We start from the raw sequence: 15,143 nt of genomic DNA, 5'->3' as shown, positions 1-15,143 counted from the left end.
GATACTATAACGTGATACTGAGACAAGAAAGCTTGGTAAAAATCACAGGAATTTTTGAACGAGTTGTAGAGGCCACGGGAGAGTTCCAGAATGAATACAGGTGGAGAGGGGGCAGACAGTGGGGAGAAGCAGGCAGAGGCTGTTGATACTAAAGAGACACTGGCAGGTTGATGACTTCCAGAGATGGACCACCGAGAGAAGGTAAGTTTTCTTCCAAATAGCCAACATTCCACTAGGAAATCCAGGTAACAAACTGAGGAACAAAAAGAGTGCAAATTAATCTACAGCAATGCAGAAGTGGCCTGATTGTTACTATAGTGATGGAGACAGTGTGGTGAGGGACACCGAATAATATGATTTCCCCCAGGTATGAGAGGAGAGGAAGCTTCATTTAGTTTTTTCCTGATTCACTTGTGTATGCAAAATGACTGTCAGGTTCATGGAATGTGCGGCATAGCCATGTTTGTTCTTATGACTTTGTGTTGTCAGTGGATCAGGGTCATTATATATCCATCGGCTCTGATTGTTGTGTGCAATCTGCAGGTTATCTGCATGTTGCCACTCTATATAAGGAAACAAACTGATGTCGAAGGGAAGTGGAGATGATGGTGATGATGTTTTAAGATCAATATGAAGGAATATTAGGACCATGTTAAGGAAAAAAGGTGCTTTTTCACTTTTGTTGTTCATTTTGAGATAAAAATTGAAACATTTTAGATTGAAACGCTGTTTTAAGAATAATGTTAAAAGTCAAAATGCTATCTGTCATCTAATATAATGTAGATGAGGTAGTACAATTGTACTGCATAAGGTTTCAGTTTGCACAAATCCAGCACTGAGGAGGTTGTATCACAAGACAACATTTATGATAAGACAAACAATTAGGTTGTTTCACTACCTCAACCACACAAGGCATTTTGTAGAGGGGAATAGCAGCCGTGGCAGTTGCATGACCTAAAGTAATAACTTAAAAGTTCAAATGTGGAGGTAATTCTCCATATGAACAATGAATATCGATCTGTCGTAGATAGAGGCCTGCACCACCAAAGAAAAATTACAAGAGAAAGTGTGGCTGAAGAAAATAAAATAAAAGTGAGGAAATGAGGAAGCCAAAAAAGGGGATAATGCAAATGGTGGCCTATTTAAAAAACATAAAAGGTTGGACTTGAGTGTTAAAATGAAAAAATGACTAACTAACCATTAGAAAAGAAACAAAGTCAAATTTCTTTACAGGCAATTTAATGTTTAATGTATTTTTCTCATTCTAATTTGGAGCATTCATTTGGCTTACACAAACTGCCTACACAAGGTCATGTATGCATAAATCTACCCTCACGTTTTCATATTCTCTGTGATGACTTTATGGGCTCAGTCGCTACTTCCAGGTCATATTGAATACAGCATGAAGTTCATTGTTTAAAATCATGGTCATTATTAGTGCCAAGAAGGATGACTATTTAGGGCAGGGGTGGCCAACCCGCGGCTTTCGAGCCGCATGCGGCTCTTTGCCTGGTTTCATGCAGCTCTTACGTTCATATCAAAGTTTGTGTTTGTGTTTTGGGGGTTTTTTGTGTTGTTGTTTTAAAACGTGCGCATTCGCTTCGCTTGAGTTCAATACGGTATTTTCATCAAATGCGCATGTGTGTGAGATGAAAATAGCGCAGTTTCCCAGTAGGAGCAAGTTCACCCTTAAAATGGCGGGGAAAAAATGCACAGCAAAAAGAAAATATGAAGATGAACACAGGACGTTTTTAACAGAGTGGGAGAGTTTATATTTTTTTTGTTGAACGCAATGGCAAGCCATTCTGCCTTATATGTCAGACGTCATTAGCGCATTTCAAAGCTTCAAATCTTCAGCGCCACTTCAGCTCACTCCATGCTAACATCGACCAGGAATTTCCAAAAAGGGACTGAACTTCGCAAGCACGAGTTGGCTACTTTGAAAAGTCAGGCAGAAAAGCAGATACAGTTTTTCCAAAAATTTACGAAGCGGTCAGAGACCATAACGCTCGCATCCTATCAATTCAATTCAATTCAATTTTATTTATATAGCACCAAATCACAACAAAAGTCGCCTCAAGGCGCTTCATGATACAGAGAAAAACCCAACAATCATATGACCCCCTATGAGCAAGCACTTTGGCGACAGTGGGAAGGAAAAACTCCCTTTTAACAGGAAGAAACCTCCGGCAGAACCAGGCTCAGGGAGGGGCAGCCATCTGCTGCGACCGGTTGGGGTGAGAGAAGGAAGACAGGATAAAAGACATGCTGTGGAAGAGAGACAGAGATTAATAACAGATATGATTCAATGCAGAGAGGTCTATTAATACATAGTGAGTGAGAAAGGTGACTGGAAAGGAAAAACTCAATGCATCATGGGAATCCCCCGGCAGCCTACGTCTATTGCAGCATAACTAAGGGAGGATTCAGGGTCACCTGGTCCAGCCCTAACTATATGCTTTAGCAAAAAGGAAAGTTTTAAGCCTAATCTTAAAAGTAGAGATAGTGTCTGTCTCCCAAATCCAAACTGGAAGCTGGTTCCACAGAAGAGGGGCCTGAAAACTGAAGGCTCTGCCTCCCATTCTACTTTTAAATACTCTGGGAACAACAAGTAAGCCTGCAGTGCGAGAGTGAAGTGCTCTAATGGGGTGATATGGTACTACAAGGTCATTAAGATAAGATGGGGCCTGATTATTTAAGACCTTGTATGTGAGGAGCAGGATTTTGAATTCAATTCTGGATTTAACAGGAAGCCAATGAAGGGAAGCCAAAACAGGAGAAATATGCTCTCTCTTTCTAGTCCCTGTCAGTACTCTTGCTGCAGCATTTTGGATTAACTGAAGGCTTTTCAGCGAGTTTTTTGGACATCCTGATAATAATGAATTGCAGTAGTCCAGCCTGGAAGTAATAAATGCATGAACTAGTTTTTCAGCGTCACTCTGAGACAGGATATTTCTAACTTTAGAGATGTTGCGCAAATGGAAGAACGCAGTCTTACATATTTGTTTAATATGTGCATTGAAGGACATGTCCTGGTCAAAAATGACTCCAAGGTTCCTCACAGTGTTACTGGAGTCCAAGGTAATGCCATCCAGAGTAAGAATCTGGTTAGATACCATATTTCTAAGATTTTCAGGGCCGAGTACAATAACCTCAGTTTTATCTGAATTAAGAAGCAGAAAGTTAGCGGCCATCCAGGTCTTTATGTCTTTAAGACATTCCTGCAGTTTAACTAATTGGTGTGTGTTATCTGGCTTCATGGATAGATAGAGCTGGGTGTCATCTGCATAGCAGTGAAAATGTATGCTATGTCTTCTAATGATGCTGCCTAAGGGAAGCATGTATAATGTAAACAGAATTGGTCCTAGCACTGAACCCTGTGGAACACCATAATTAACCTCAGTGTGTGAAACTGTTTATGGAAGGGAAGGACAAGGACTATCCTGAGCTCTTGGACCTCAAGTGGATTATGGATCTGGTCTTTTTGGTCGACATGCTGTGTCACTTGGACAGACTGAACCTGACCCTGCAGGGTAAGTTAAAAATGCTGCCTGACCTGGTGCAAAGTGTGTTTGCGTTTGTCAACAAACTGAAGCTGTTCAAGACACATATTAAAAAGGGAGATTTAACGCATTTTCCCACTCTGCTAAAGGCCAGCGGGCAAGTCGCCAGCGCTGCCCTGAGTAAGCAAAGAGCCAGATATGCAACGCTGATTGAAAACTTGCACGAAAGCTTTGTGACCCGGTTCCATGATCTACAATTGAAAAGGCCACAGACTACGTTCCTCGTCGACCCATTTAATGCAGAGACCGGCTGTTTGAAAGTCCCGCTAGTCACAGATGAAGCTGCGGCTGAGTTGGAGATGATCGATCTTTGTGAGGAGGACCAATTGAAACCTGCTTTAAGGGAAGGGACCATTGAGTTCTGGAAAAGTGTGCCAACGGAAAAATACCCCAATGTCAAACGGGCTGCGCTTAAGATACTGTCAATGTTTGGGTCAACATACGTCTGCGAGTCTGTGTTTTCTACCCTAAAACATGTGAAATCAAAGCATCGATCTGTTCTGACTGACACTGATGTGAAAGAATTGCTTCGAGTGGCAACAACGGAATACAAGCCAGATTTGAAGAGGATTGTTCAAGGCAAGGAATGCCAGAAGTCCCACTAAACAACATGCATTGTAAAAGTAAATGCTATTGTAGATTATTATATTTTTGTTTGTGGACTTGGTTGAACTGAGAGTTTGTGAGGCAGTGCACACAATGTTCATTGTTGAAAATGACTGGCCTGTGGTTTTAGTACTGTAGGAGTCGATTTCTGTCATTATCATGTTGGTGTGTGACATTTACAATAAATCTGGCTGAGCAGAGATGTGTGTATTTTGTGTGTGTGTGTGTGTGTGTGTGTGTGTGTGTGAGAGAGAGAGAGAGAGAGAGAGAGAGGAAGGAAAGGATGGGTGATGTTCATGTGTGCCCATGCATATGATGTGCCTCTTTGCGGTAACACAGTAAAAAAATGTGGCTCTTGGTCTCTGACTGGTTGGCCACCCCTGATTTAGGGTATGCTCAGTAGCTAGCAACTTGTTAATAATATTAATATATTGCCATCTCATTGGCTAGTCAGAGATCTTAAGCCAATCAGTGTTCAGTTGTTTGGTTGAACTGTCACCCTTCACTTGTCAACTACATTTTCAAAACCCACCATATTGCACTCAGCTTGAGGCTTAATAAAGGGATTTTAGAAACCATCAAATGTAGTTTATATACAGTTTATCCTGATTGGCAATCACTATTTTAAATGATTTATATTTTTATGTAAATTGAGAGAACTGATGAGCAAATTTTGCTATTGAGAAGAGAAACTTCAAGTGTGCATTGCCGTTGCATCTTGCTTTCTAAAGCAAATGTGAGCATTGCTATGCCAGAGTATGAGGGTCTTCCTTCCAAACAAAGTTTGCAGTGATTGATTTCACTGTTGGACACTTTCAACCAATGAGAGTCAATTAGTGGAATGAGTTTGTTTGGAGGAGAAATGTGCATTTTCATCCATATCAGTGAGCAGAAAAGCACGGATTCATGATGAACAATGCTGGAGTTCATTTGTTGGCGAATCAATCACATTGTATCTCCACCTTATTTCCTCACCTTTCCTGTCACTCTGTTTTGAGCAGTACAGCATTAAATAACAGCTACATGCTCATCACTTACATTTGAATGGATTTGAATGTAAATGAGGTAAGTAAATAAAACTATTCATCAAAGTCAGTTTCACAGCTAACCTATTGTTTGACTGCCCAGACTTTACCTTCTGTGACTGAATGGTTTTCATTACCCCTCATGTCCTCACAGTGCTTAAGTTACAATTGCTTCGGATTTTTTCTCCTTTTTTTTCCTTAGTCAATTAGGACTATCCAAAAGGAAGTCTAAAGCTTAGGGTCATTCAGCACCAGCACTGTAAGACCTACATTTCTAACCCCAAGTTCCAGTCTGACAGCCCATCAATCAGTCACCATCATCAAGCTTATTGAGGTGGACAGAAACAGTGAAGTGTGTGACAGGTTACAAACACATTACGAAGGTCACTGCCCACTTTAAAAATCTGGATGAGGTAAAGTGTGGGTGTTCATGTGGCTGGTTGTTGCCCAGTGTTTGGTAAAGTTCACCTGGGTATATCTGTGAGACTCCTTTTTTTCAGCATTATTATGGCTTCAGGCTTAAATCTGCTCTAGTGTTGAAATGCTGCAGTGCCATTTGGGAGACAGCAAGGGACTAAACGCTTTTTCGTTTGAGAGGGTTAGATTGCTGGTGTTGCTTTAAGCCCTCCTCCCACACATCTTCTTGTAAAAATTTCTGTACAGGTGGGAATTAGCAAGAGTAATGTAGTGGGCCACGTCTTTTTCAGAGCACTGGAATCAGAGGCTAAAGCGATACCCACACAAGGCTGTGGTGCAGCAAATGAGAGATTCTTGCATGTCTTATATAAATCATTAGTTTAGCCAAACCGAGTTAAGGTACTTGGTGTACCTAAATAATTGATTTATATCAAATCACTGGGTAAGTCAAAAAAATCAAAAATCATGGTAGATCAGGTGATCTCAATGCTCAATGCCAATCTCAATACCCTAAATCGTCATTTCCACTATAATGGTACTGTCTAAACAGGACCACTGGGTCTTATTAGGTCCCTGATTTTCAAGGATTTTATTCAAACCATATTTATCATCTACAGCCTCACTGACTCATCCAAATGGGAGATGACTTCCAGCATCTGGCTGCCAACTTTCAGCTCAGCTTTTCAAAAGTGACAGATTATCGTCCGCACAACGCACCTCACCTTGTCACAAATGCCCCGCAGGCTTTGTCATTATGGTTTGTAAATGATAGCAAAGAGACAAACCAATTTGCTATGCTGCTCCTTATTATTCCACTCACACTGCAATGCCGCTTCTCAAAACAAAAATCTTACAAATGCAGGACAATGGGGAAAAGCCAGTGCATTTAGATACAAATGATTGACCTTTAAAAGCCAAATAATCCTTCCCCCGGAGTGACCTCCTACAATAGTTGATTTTGTAATAGACACCCCCACCCCTGCACCACTTGTGTTTATCCTGGCTTCTGGCTAATTTTCATTTAGTATCATTTGCACAATCCATTCCCAAAAATATGTGTTTAATCAGAATCGCTCTGGCAGTGTCTGAAAGGCTCCGGCTATCAAATGGAGCTTCTCGTGAATTTGTAACGTAATATGTAAATGCAGCTTTTATTCATTCGGCATCCTACCATATTTTCTCGAAGCTCTCTAAATATTAGATATGCACACTTTAATCCACAGCCAGTAGTTTGGTCTTCGTCTTTAGTAAGTTTAAAAGAAAAAAAAAGAAAAACCCTTATGTTTTGTGTCTTGTCACAAAGAACTTCAGTTTGAAAGTGTCACAAGCTTTTGATAGTTTTGGGGGGGCATTGGTATGGATTGAAAGATTCTCCTGTAGAACACATCACAGTCAAAAGATCCTTTTAGGTGACAAGCACTTTAAAAAGAAGAAAAGCTATTGTGGAAGATTCGATCACTGATCATCACAGACTACCTGCTGGCTGCCATTAGACATTACAGTACAGCCGTGTGATTTTTAAGTTACACTTTCTGCTTGTAGTTTCAATCTGGCGTATTTTCACAGCAGAGATGATATTGAAAGATGAATACAATAAAAGTCATTTCTCGCTATGGCGATTTTTTTTTTTAACATGTCACTGATAAAAGTTGAAACTGGGTATTTACATCGGGAGACAACGTCACTGCTTCCTTCTTTGTTCACATTGACCCTTTTAATGCTGCTGCCAGAGAGGGAATATGGTAGATGAACTAACACGGGGGCTTACTACTGATGGTCGCAATGAGAAGGCTCAGTGTCAAAGCCATTATACAAGCCTGTGAAAAAAAAGAAAGAGACACAAATCAACCTCTGCCAGCACGCCAAGGTTCTTGACTCCACGGAGAGCCTTCGGCGAGATCTCCCCCTTTTCATCAGCTTTACTCTTCTTCCTCCAACCAGTTAAAAGATCGGGATTTGATATGCTGTCACTCATCTGAGGCTTGTTTTTTTTTTTTTTTTTTTTTTTTCAGATGACAGGCGGGGTACGCGAGCTGCTGTGGAGTTGATGTGAACCAAGCAAGGGAGAAAAATTTCAAGGCTTCCAAAGATTCCCCACTGAGCAGAAAAGCAATCATTAGGAATTAGAAAAGGGAGGAGGAAGAGGTAAAGTAGTTCAGGGGAAAGGGGAATAAATTTAATGGCAAGTCAATAGGTATTGATTTTTTTGTAAATTTCAACACAGCAGAATAGCACCTCTTCGGTCAGGATCCAAAATAAGGCTAAAAGGAGATGAGGGGATATTATCCACTATCTGCTGTGTCTAGCGTCTTCCACCTCTTCTTGCGTGTCTCTTTGCCCTGCTAGCTCTCCAGTCACTGACAGTTCTCATTCACCAGCGCTCGTCCTTTCTCTGTCTCATTCTCTGTCTCATTCTCTTTTTCTCTCATTCTCTCCCTCCCCTCTCAATCCCCTTTGTATTACTGCCAAGCAGTCAAATGGATGTTGGCATATTTTAAAGCACTGTTGTCCAACTCTCTCTCATTCGCAGGCCAAGTCCGTGGCTCAGCAGAGTGCAACTTGGCAGCCGACGAGACGAGCACACTAAAGCAATTAGCGCAGCCACCAACAGTCGCTTGGAGAACTGAACGTTCGTTCTGTTCACGAGTCAAATAGAGTGTATTATTTATATCCAAAGGTCAGTACCCTCCCTGTCAGAGGATTTCAGATCTGTTTTTGTGGGACGTTTACACTGCGGGCATGAAAAAAAAGAAAAAGGGAGAAGGAGTCTAAGCAAAATGATGTTAAAAGGGCAGAGCTGTGACAATGCCACCTCCCCTGCACATGCAGGCAAGCAAAGCAGAGGGCGAAGCTGGGCGGTGCTTAGAGAGATCGGGATTTTCGAAACCTTCTTGCTCTCGCTCTCTCACACACGTTCGTGCGGAGACATGAAGCACACTGGAAGGTAAACCCAAGCAGAGAGGTCAGTGAAAGCAGCGCGCTGTTAAAGGCGGTAGAGTATGACAACCTCAGAGGGGTTGACCGCCCTTGCTGTCAGAAAAGATGACCCTCATCTCACAGTCTTTGTTCTGAACAAGAGAGGAAGCAAAACGGACAAAAATGACAGTAGAGCCTAAGAATAGTTTGTGCTGCCGGGATACCTGTGAGTAGCCCAGCTGATGTGATGTGCTTGGCATGAAAATACTGGATTTGTCTTCAGGTTTGCAGTGCACTGGTCAATAAATAGTTAGTGCTCAAATGTGAGATTGAGAGAAGCAGCAGGTGAAGAGTAAAAATTGTCTGATTACATTTTTTATGCTAATAATGTTGTTTCCCCTATGGTAGCCATGACTACGTTTCCTTCATCTCTCATATGTTTCATAGTTACATCAATAAACGCTTTGACTCTAAAAGTATCTTGGAGCTTCAGGTGAAAAAATCAACACAGAAAAGTCATGGAGCACGGAGTTTAACATATTCTCATGCTTGAAGAATTTCCAAATGACACCCGAGCCTGCAGAGAGCGTATGTTACACAATGATTTTCAACACAATATCCCAGGAGTTTGTGAGTGTAGTCCCCAAATTTCACTTTATTGGATCCTTCTTCGTCCCCATGAACAACAATTTCAACACAGTCTGATGGCAGATAATGAAATTTCATTTGGGCATCTCATCAAATAGTCACAGAATTGTATCCATCCATGTTTATAGACACAAACTGTAGTGCTCCCAAATGATAGAGCAAGAAAATTTGCATTAGGAAGCAGAAAATGGTGGCAGTGCAATAAAAACTAATTAAGTCACTCATCATTCACTTCACAGGGCAGTGGTTTTCCAACATTGTGTCCCCAAGGCACACCAAAGAGCAAGTCAGAATACATTTTAAAGGTGCACCTGCGTTCATATTTGAACTCACACTTGGTTAATTGTTCCTTATATGCGTTATACTGTATATATGTGTGTATATACTGTATGTATAGTCTCTGCATTTCAGATTAAATGCCAAACGTCACAAGGGAGGAATTGAAAGTATCCTTTAAATTCCTGCCATGGACACAACTTTCAAGTGTAGTTTTCAGCTGGATTAAAGTTGAGGTTTTGAGAAAATCCAGAAGCTTAATGTTTTGATGTGTGTTTGAAGTCATTGTCCCCTTGGAATCCCCAGTTGTCTCCAATGTCCAGTTTTTCACTACTAGATGTTGATTTCAGTAGAAGTTGAAGAATTTGGAGGTAGTCTGCCTTCTTCATTATGCCATCCAGCGCTAAATAGCAGCAGACTATGACGCTACCACCACCATGCTTGGTTTGAAAACATTTCAAAGCTTTACATTTCTCTACTCATTGTGGCCAAAAAGGTCAATCTTTGTCTCATCTGACCATAAAACTTGTCTCAGGCCAAAAAAGCATTTGACTCCTCCATGTGGGCAGCTGCAAATTTCATTTAAGCTTGAAGCTTTGAGCTCGATGATTTTGAAGGGAAGCTTCTTTTCTGTCTATGACCTCGCTTCACTTAGGACAGCTTAATCTAGCTCGCTCTTTCTCACATTGGGTCTTTGTGATCTGTGGCAAAGTGGGACGCATGGCATATGTATAAATAAAATTGCTTTTTTACCTTCTTTGTTCTTTTCTTTTTGCTTTAAACTAACTTGTGGGATTTGAGCAGTAAATTTAATTGTGGACATTTCAATTGTTCCTTATTAACTAATGATCTGAGACTCATATTTAGCTTTGCAGTAGCTAAATCAAGGATTCTCCATTGTTAAAATAATGTTAGCACATTATGTTCATCTCCATTTTAGGGTATTGGTTAATACGCCTCTTGATTTATAGCAACCACTCCTTTTCAGTGAGCAGAGGGTCAGGGGGCCTGAGATGTCAGTCAATACCTGCAATATTGCCTCATTTGCAGTACCTGTCAAAGTGACTTACACCGGTGCACACGCATACATACACGTACACACACACAAACACACCTCCCCCGCTGTCAAAGTAAATTGGGTGCATGTTCTCTAAACCCTATTTATGGGTCTCCCATTGCTTTTCTTGATGTAGTGTCTGACATGGCGAAGAAAGGGCAAAAATCATCCAGGAAGAGAAGGAAAAAATGTATATGTATGCATTTGAAACAGAGCGCGACAGAGGTGGACGGACAGAAATACGAAGACGGAAAGGTTGAAACAGCGACGCAAGAAAAAGATGGATGGATAGAGGGACTGAGAGGGAGAAAGTGAGACAAGCAAAAAAAGACAGACAGAAAGATAGACTGCATCCCATGAGCTCAACGGTGACACCATCCCCCCACCTTCCCCACCTCAGCTTCCTGTCACTCATGGCTGATGACAGCCCCCATCCTGTCTCTGCCTCCATCACCTCAATCACACAAGGACCTGATACTGTCATCACACTCTGAGCTCCATATCAAACCAGTACATTGCTATGTGTGTGTATGTATTTGTGTGTCCTGATTGGGTATGTGACCCCTTGCTGAGGAAAAGAATGTGAGTGTGAGCAAATGCCTGATTGTGTGTCTACGATTTGACAAGCAAGCCTTCTTGAGAAAAGTCTGTCTGACTGTCGGTCTATCTGACAAGCTCCCATTCTGAAGAAAAGCCTATGGATTAGGCAGAGCCAACAAATACACCCCTCGTAAATCTCAGTTGCTTACACCAGGACAGCGAAAGCTTCGATCTAAGGGCCGCATTGAATACAAATCAAAATCTGTAATGTGGTATTCCAGCTCTTACAAACACTCTCAGCTCTCCGCTTGATGTAAAATCCAGGAAACATGGACTGAATGATTGGTACTGATCCAAGGGTTTGTTTTTGTTCGTTTGTTTTTTATGTCATGTGTATTTAGAGTATCTTTCTTACCATTCAAACATCAGACTGCAGTCTCCACATACTGGCTACTTGTTTCTGCAAATAAATAGGAACACTGTGCAAAACATAAACCAAAAGAAGTAGGATACAACGATCTGCAAATGATTTAAGCCTCTTATGTCATTTATTGTAGTAGAACGTCAATATGTCACATGTTGGAACTCATGTTTTTTTGAAAAGAAAAAGATTTTTTTTTAAATTTGAAGCGAGCAAAACATTTTTGATAAAAGTTCTGACAGGAAGTGAGCACGCCTTCTGCTTTGCTGCATCACTCCTTCGACCAGCAGTGTTTGGGACCTGAAGACGTGTAGCAGTTTGGATCGCTAACTGTTGTTTCTGTACCATATTGCTTCTTCTTTGCAGTTCAGCAGCATGGCTTTACCAAGCACACAATGCTGTGTAGCATGCTCTTAATAAACGTATTATAAGTATTAAATGTAAGTATAAATAATGCTACATTTTGTACATTTTGTAGTATTTTGAATAAAATATATGAATTTATAATAAGGCTGTGAGTCCCAGAATCCACCTGGTGAGACATGAGAATAGGCCAAGTGGCCTGCAAGAGCTGTGTGTATATAATGTTTTCAATGTAGGTTCCTGTAATTACAATCACAGGAACCTGAAATTACACTATGGCTCAATGTGACTGTGTTAGGACGAGTATTGTTAAATTCTCCCAATTCTTTCATCTTTGGGATGAAGGAAGGACAACACTTGGTGTATAAATGCTCAATCAACAATCATTTCATTCCATACAATTCTCATTATTTCATACAACACTTTTGAGCATAAACCATCCGGAGGGGAGATGAGCGCGGGAGGGTGTCTGCCTGATCTCGACGTGTCTGAGCGTTTCTCACATTCTTATACCCTCAGCCCCCCTCCAAAGTCATAAAACCTAAACATCCACATTCTTTCTCTCTCTCAGTGAGCCTAAGTTATGACGTTGGCTTCCTGTGCAGTATGTTCTGTTCTTTTCTAATCAGACAAATAAGGCGATGACTCTCTGAAAACAGTATTTCTTATACCTCAGCAGTATAATGCATCATAAAACAATATCATTCATTCACAATAAATCAGCAGTCTAATGTAATACAAATCAGTTTAATAACTGTAATAGTTGTCTGTGAAGGTTCTCAGTCATCCAGGTCATCGTAGTCAAAGGAGCTTGCAAAGAAAAGCGTCTGGACTTCTTTAAGTTTAAGTTAACTTAAAGAAGTCCAGACGCTTTTCTTTGCAAGCTCCTTTAACTGTAATAGTTATCACCTTCTTCTAAGTCAGGAGAATAATGCAAACTAAAACTACATAATGATTTCACAATCTTTAATTAGGGGTATAACGTGCCATAAGATAATATAATAATCTCACAGTATCCAGTGTTTAAACAAAATACATAACATCGGCAAAAACCAAGATGTGGAAAATACTTGTGAATAAGAGAGTAGGTGACACTGAATTTCTCATAGATTGTAACTGATTATGTATCTACATAGAATGTATATTATATCTAATATATATTATTGTAGATAGACAATGAATGTTATATACATTATGTAGCTATAGTGGGAAAGAGCACAAAGCAGTCTGCATTCATCAATACAATAATAATCATTGTTTTGATGGTATCTGTTGCTCTCAGATGATTTATTCTCTATGAAAATCTTCTCCGTCAGTTCATTAAATCCCTGCAGCCATCTGAAGGCAGCAGGACACATATGCTGATAAATCTGCAGCTTCTGCAGCGCCAGAGCGCGGTGCCATTTCAGGCAACAGTGGAAATAAAGCTGGAAGAGCTCAGATTGACGCGGTCATAAAAATGGCTTCAATATTAATTCTGTCATTGTAGAAGTTCAAAAAAAAAGAAAGACAAACCATTTGCCTGTGGCTCCAGATCTGAGTTGTTCAACTTAATGATATAATTTCATGAGGAAGCCTTGTTTGCTTTGTGGAGCTTTTTGTCGTCATGCATTATGCGATTGGCACAGCTGTTTCTGAGTGATGAGACCAGTTATGTGATTGGCTGGGATTGAATTTAATAACCAGCAACCCTGCAATTTATGCTCCATTTCTGCCAGCTTTTCTACATTTCGCGCTGTTGGATACATGAGCGAAAGCAGGAGGTGAGCTTGTTGGTTCCCAGATATTCCACACACCCATGGCGTACTGCTTTGCAATGCTTGTGCTCACATGGTTAATATAGAGCTATTATTGCTGTTTTTTCCTCCCTGTCAACTTCTAACAGAGCTCTAATTGCTTATGGGGCAAACGTGATGTCTGGATCCCCGCTGTGCCACTGACATGATGACACCTCAATCATATGTCGGCGCTCCGACAAACATATGGTAGATGCATCTTGATGCCGAAAGCCTAATTTAGTGTAGATGATGTACATCTGTCACCACGCCCCAACCCTTCCTTCAACTGCGCCTTCTACTCATCCAGTGCATACACCTCTAAATGGTGTGTTTACGGCAAGAGTGTCACATATTGAGCCTGTCACTCAAAGCACCAACCTAGAATAAAAAGCCAATTGTACAGGGGTGTTACTGTAGCAAAACCATTTTCAAGAGTTGTGTGATTGTGTGTCAATCTGCGTGCATACCCACACTAAGAAAGGTGTAAAGAAAAGATAAGGAAAAAACTATCATACTAAAAATTACATATTAAAACAGTTACGGTTAGTGATTGACTGGGAGTCACTTCAGTTTTCTCAATGGACTGGAGATGGATTCCCTCAAAAGATCAATAACTATGGCTGTGTAACTGCTGCATAAGAGTGCAAGGTACAGCAGCTTAGCAGCGTGAGCCCATAAACCTGAGCTCAGGGTAAAGAAAACCCCGGAGTTACGGACAGATCTACTGACATGTTTGCCAATCGCCACACGCATTTGCAGATCCAGCAAGGCAGAAGTGTAGCGAAGAGATAGTTCACAATGACAGCCAACTGAGAGGCCCGCCATTTGTAACTAGTGACTCATCTGTATTTATCTTGGATATTACTGGATGAAAAGTATTTTGCATTTCACAGATTTGTCGGCGTGTTTACAAATGTCAGTGCACTCGCAAATCTGATTACAGATTTGAAGATTTACGCGTCTCCAAATCTGCTTGACACGGAATCTGCACTTTCACAAATGATACGCAATTTGGAGATTCTTTTACATATTTACAAATCTGATTACACAAGCTGAGAAACGGATGCATTACTCTGCACTTGTGTTTTCATAAATAAATGAATAAAGAAATTAGACGCAGGCAAGACAGTGAAAACTTGGTGTGGGGGTGGGGGGTGGGGGGGTTCTAAGAATTAATGGGTAATGCAAACACTTGCACACAGCATCTCAGTCACATCCACAAATGATATGATCTAGCTTTACCAAACCTAACCATACATTTGCACTGACTTTGCAAGTTTGTTGACTTTAAGAGGTAGAAATTGGACTCAAATACCCAAAAGCAGAACAATAGTGGAGTGGGGCAGCTACCAGGGCAGGACAGTGGTGTGGTGGCGAGTACTGTTACCTCACCGCAAGAAGATCTAAGCTTCTAATCCACCACTGTGGCCTTTCTGTGTGGAGTTATGGTGAGTTCTCTCCATATGTACATGCAGTTAGTGGAGTTGTGAGAGTGAATGGTTGTCTGTATCTCTGTGTTAGCCCTGCAGTGGG

General features: G+C 40.9%; 1 protein-coding gene across 1 annotated transcript; it reads left to right on the top strand.

The window, feature by feature from the left end:
* The first annotated feature begins 3,418 nt into the window (after positions 1–3,418).
* On the top strand, positions 3,419–4,168 carry LOC146360920 (general transcription factor II-I repeat domain-containing protein 2A-like). Its single transcript, XM_084921362.1, has one exon. It carries the CDS (start codon positions 3,419–3,421, stop codon positions 4,166–4,168), a length of 750 nt encoding a protein of 249 aa, XP_084777488.1.
* The last annotated feature ends 10,975 nt before the right edge of the window (positions 4,169–15,143 follow it).

Source organism: Perissodus microlepis, chromosome 23, assembly GCF_051167445.1.
Source record: "Perissodus microlepis isolate ML-2025 ecotype Zambia chromosome 23, ASM5116744v1, whole genome shotgun sequence".
Taxonomy (NCBI): Eukaryota; Metazoa; Chordata; class Actinopteri; order Cichliformes; family Cichlidae; genus Perissodus; species Perissodus microlepis.
Note: the sequence above shows the minus strand (reverse complement) of the source record. Positions and strands in the feature narration are given on the sequence as shown.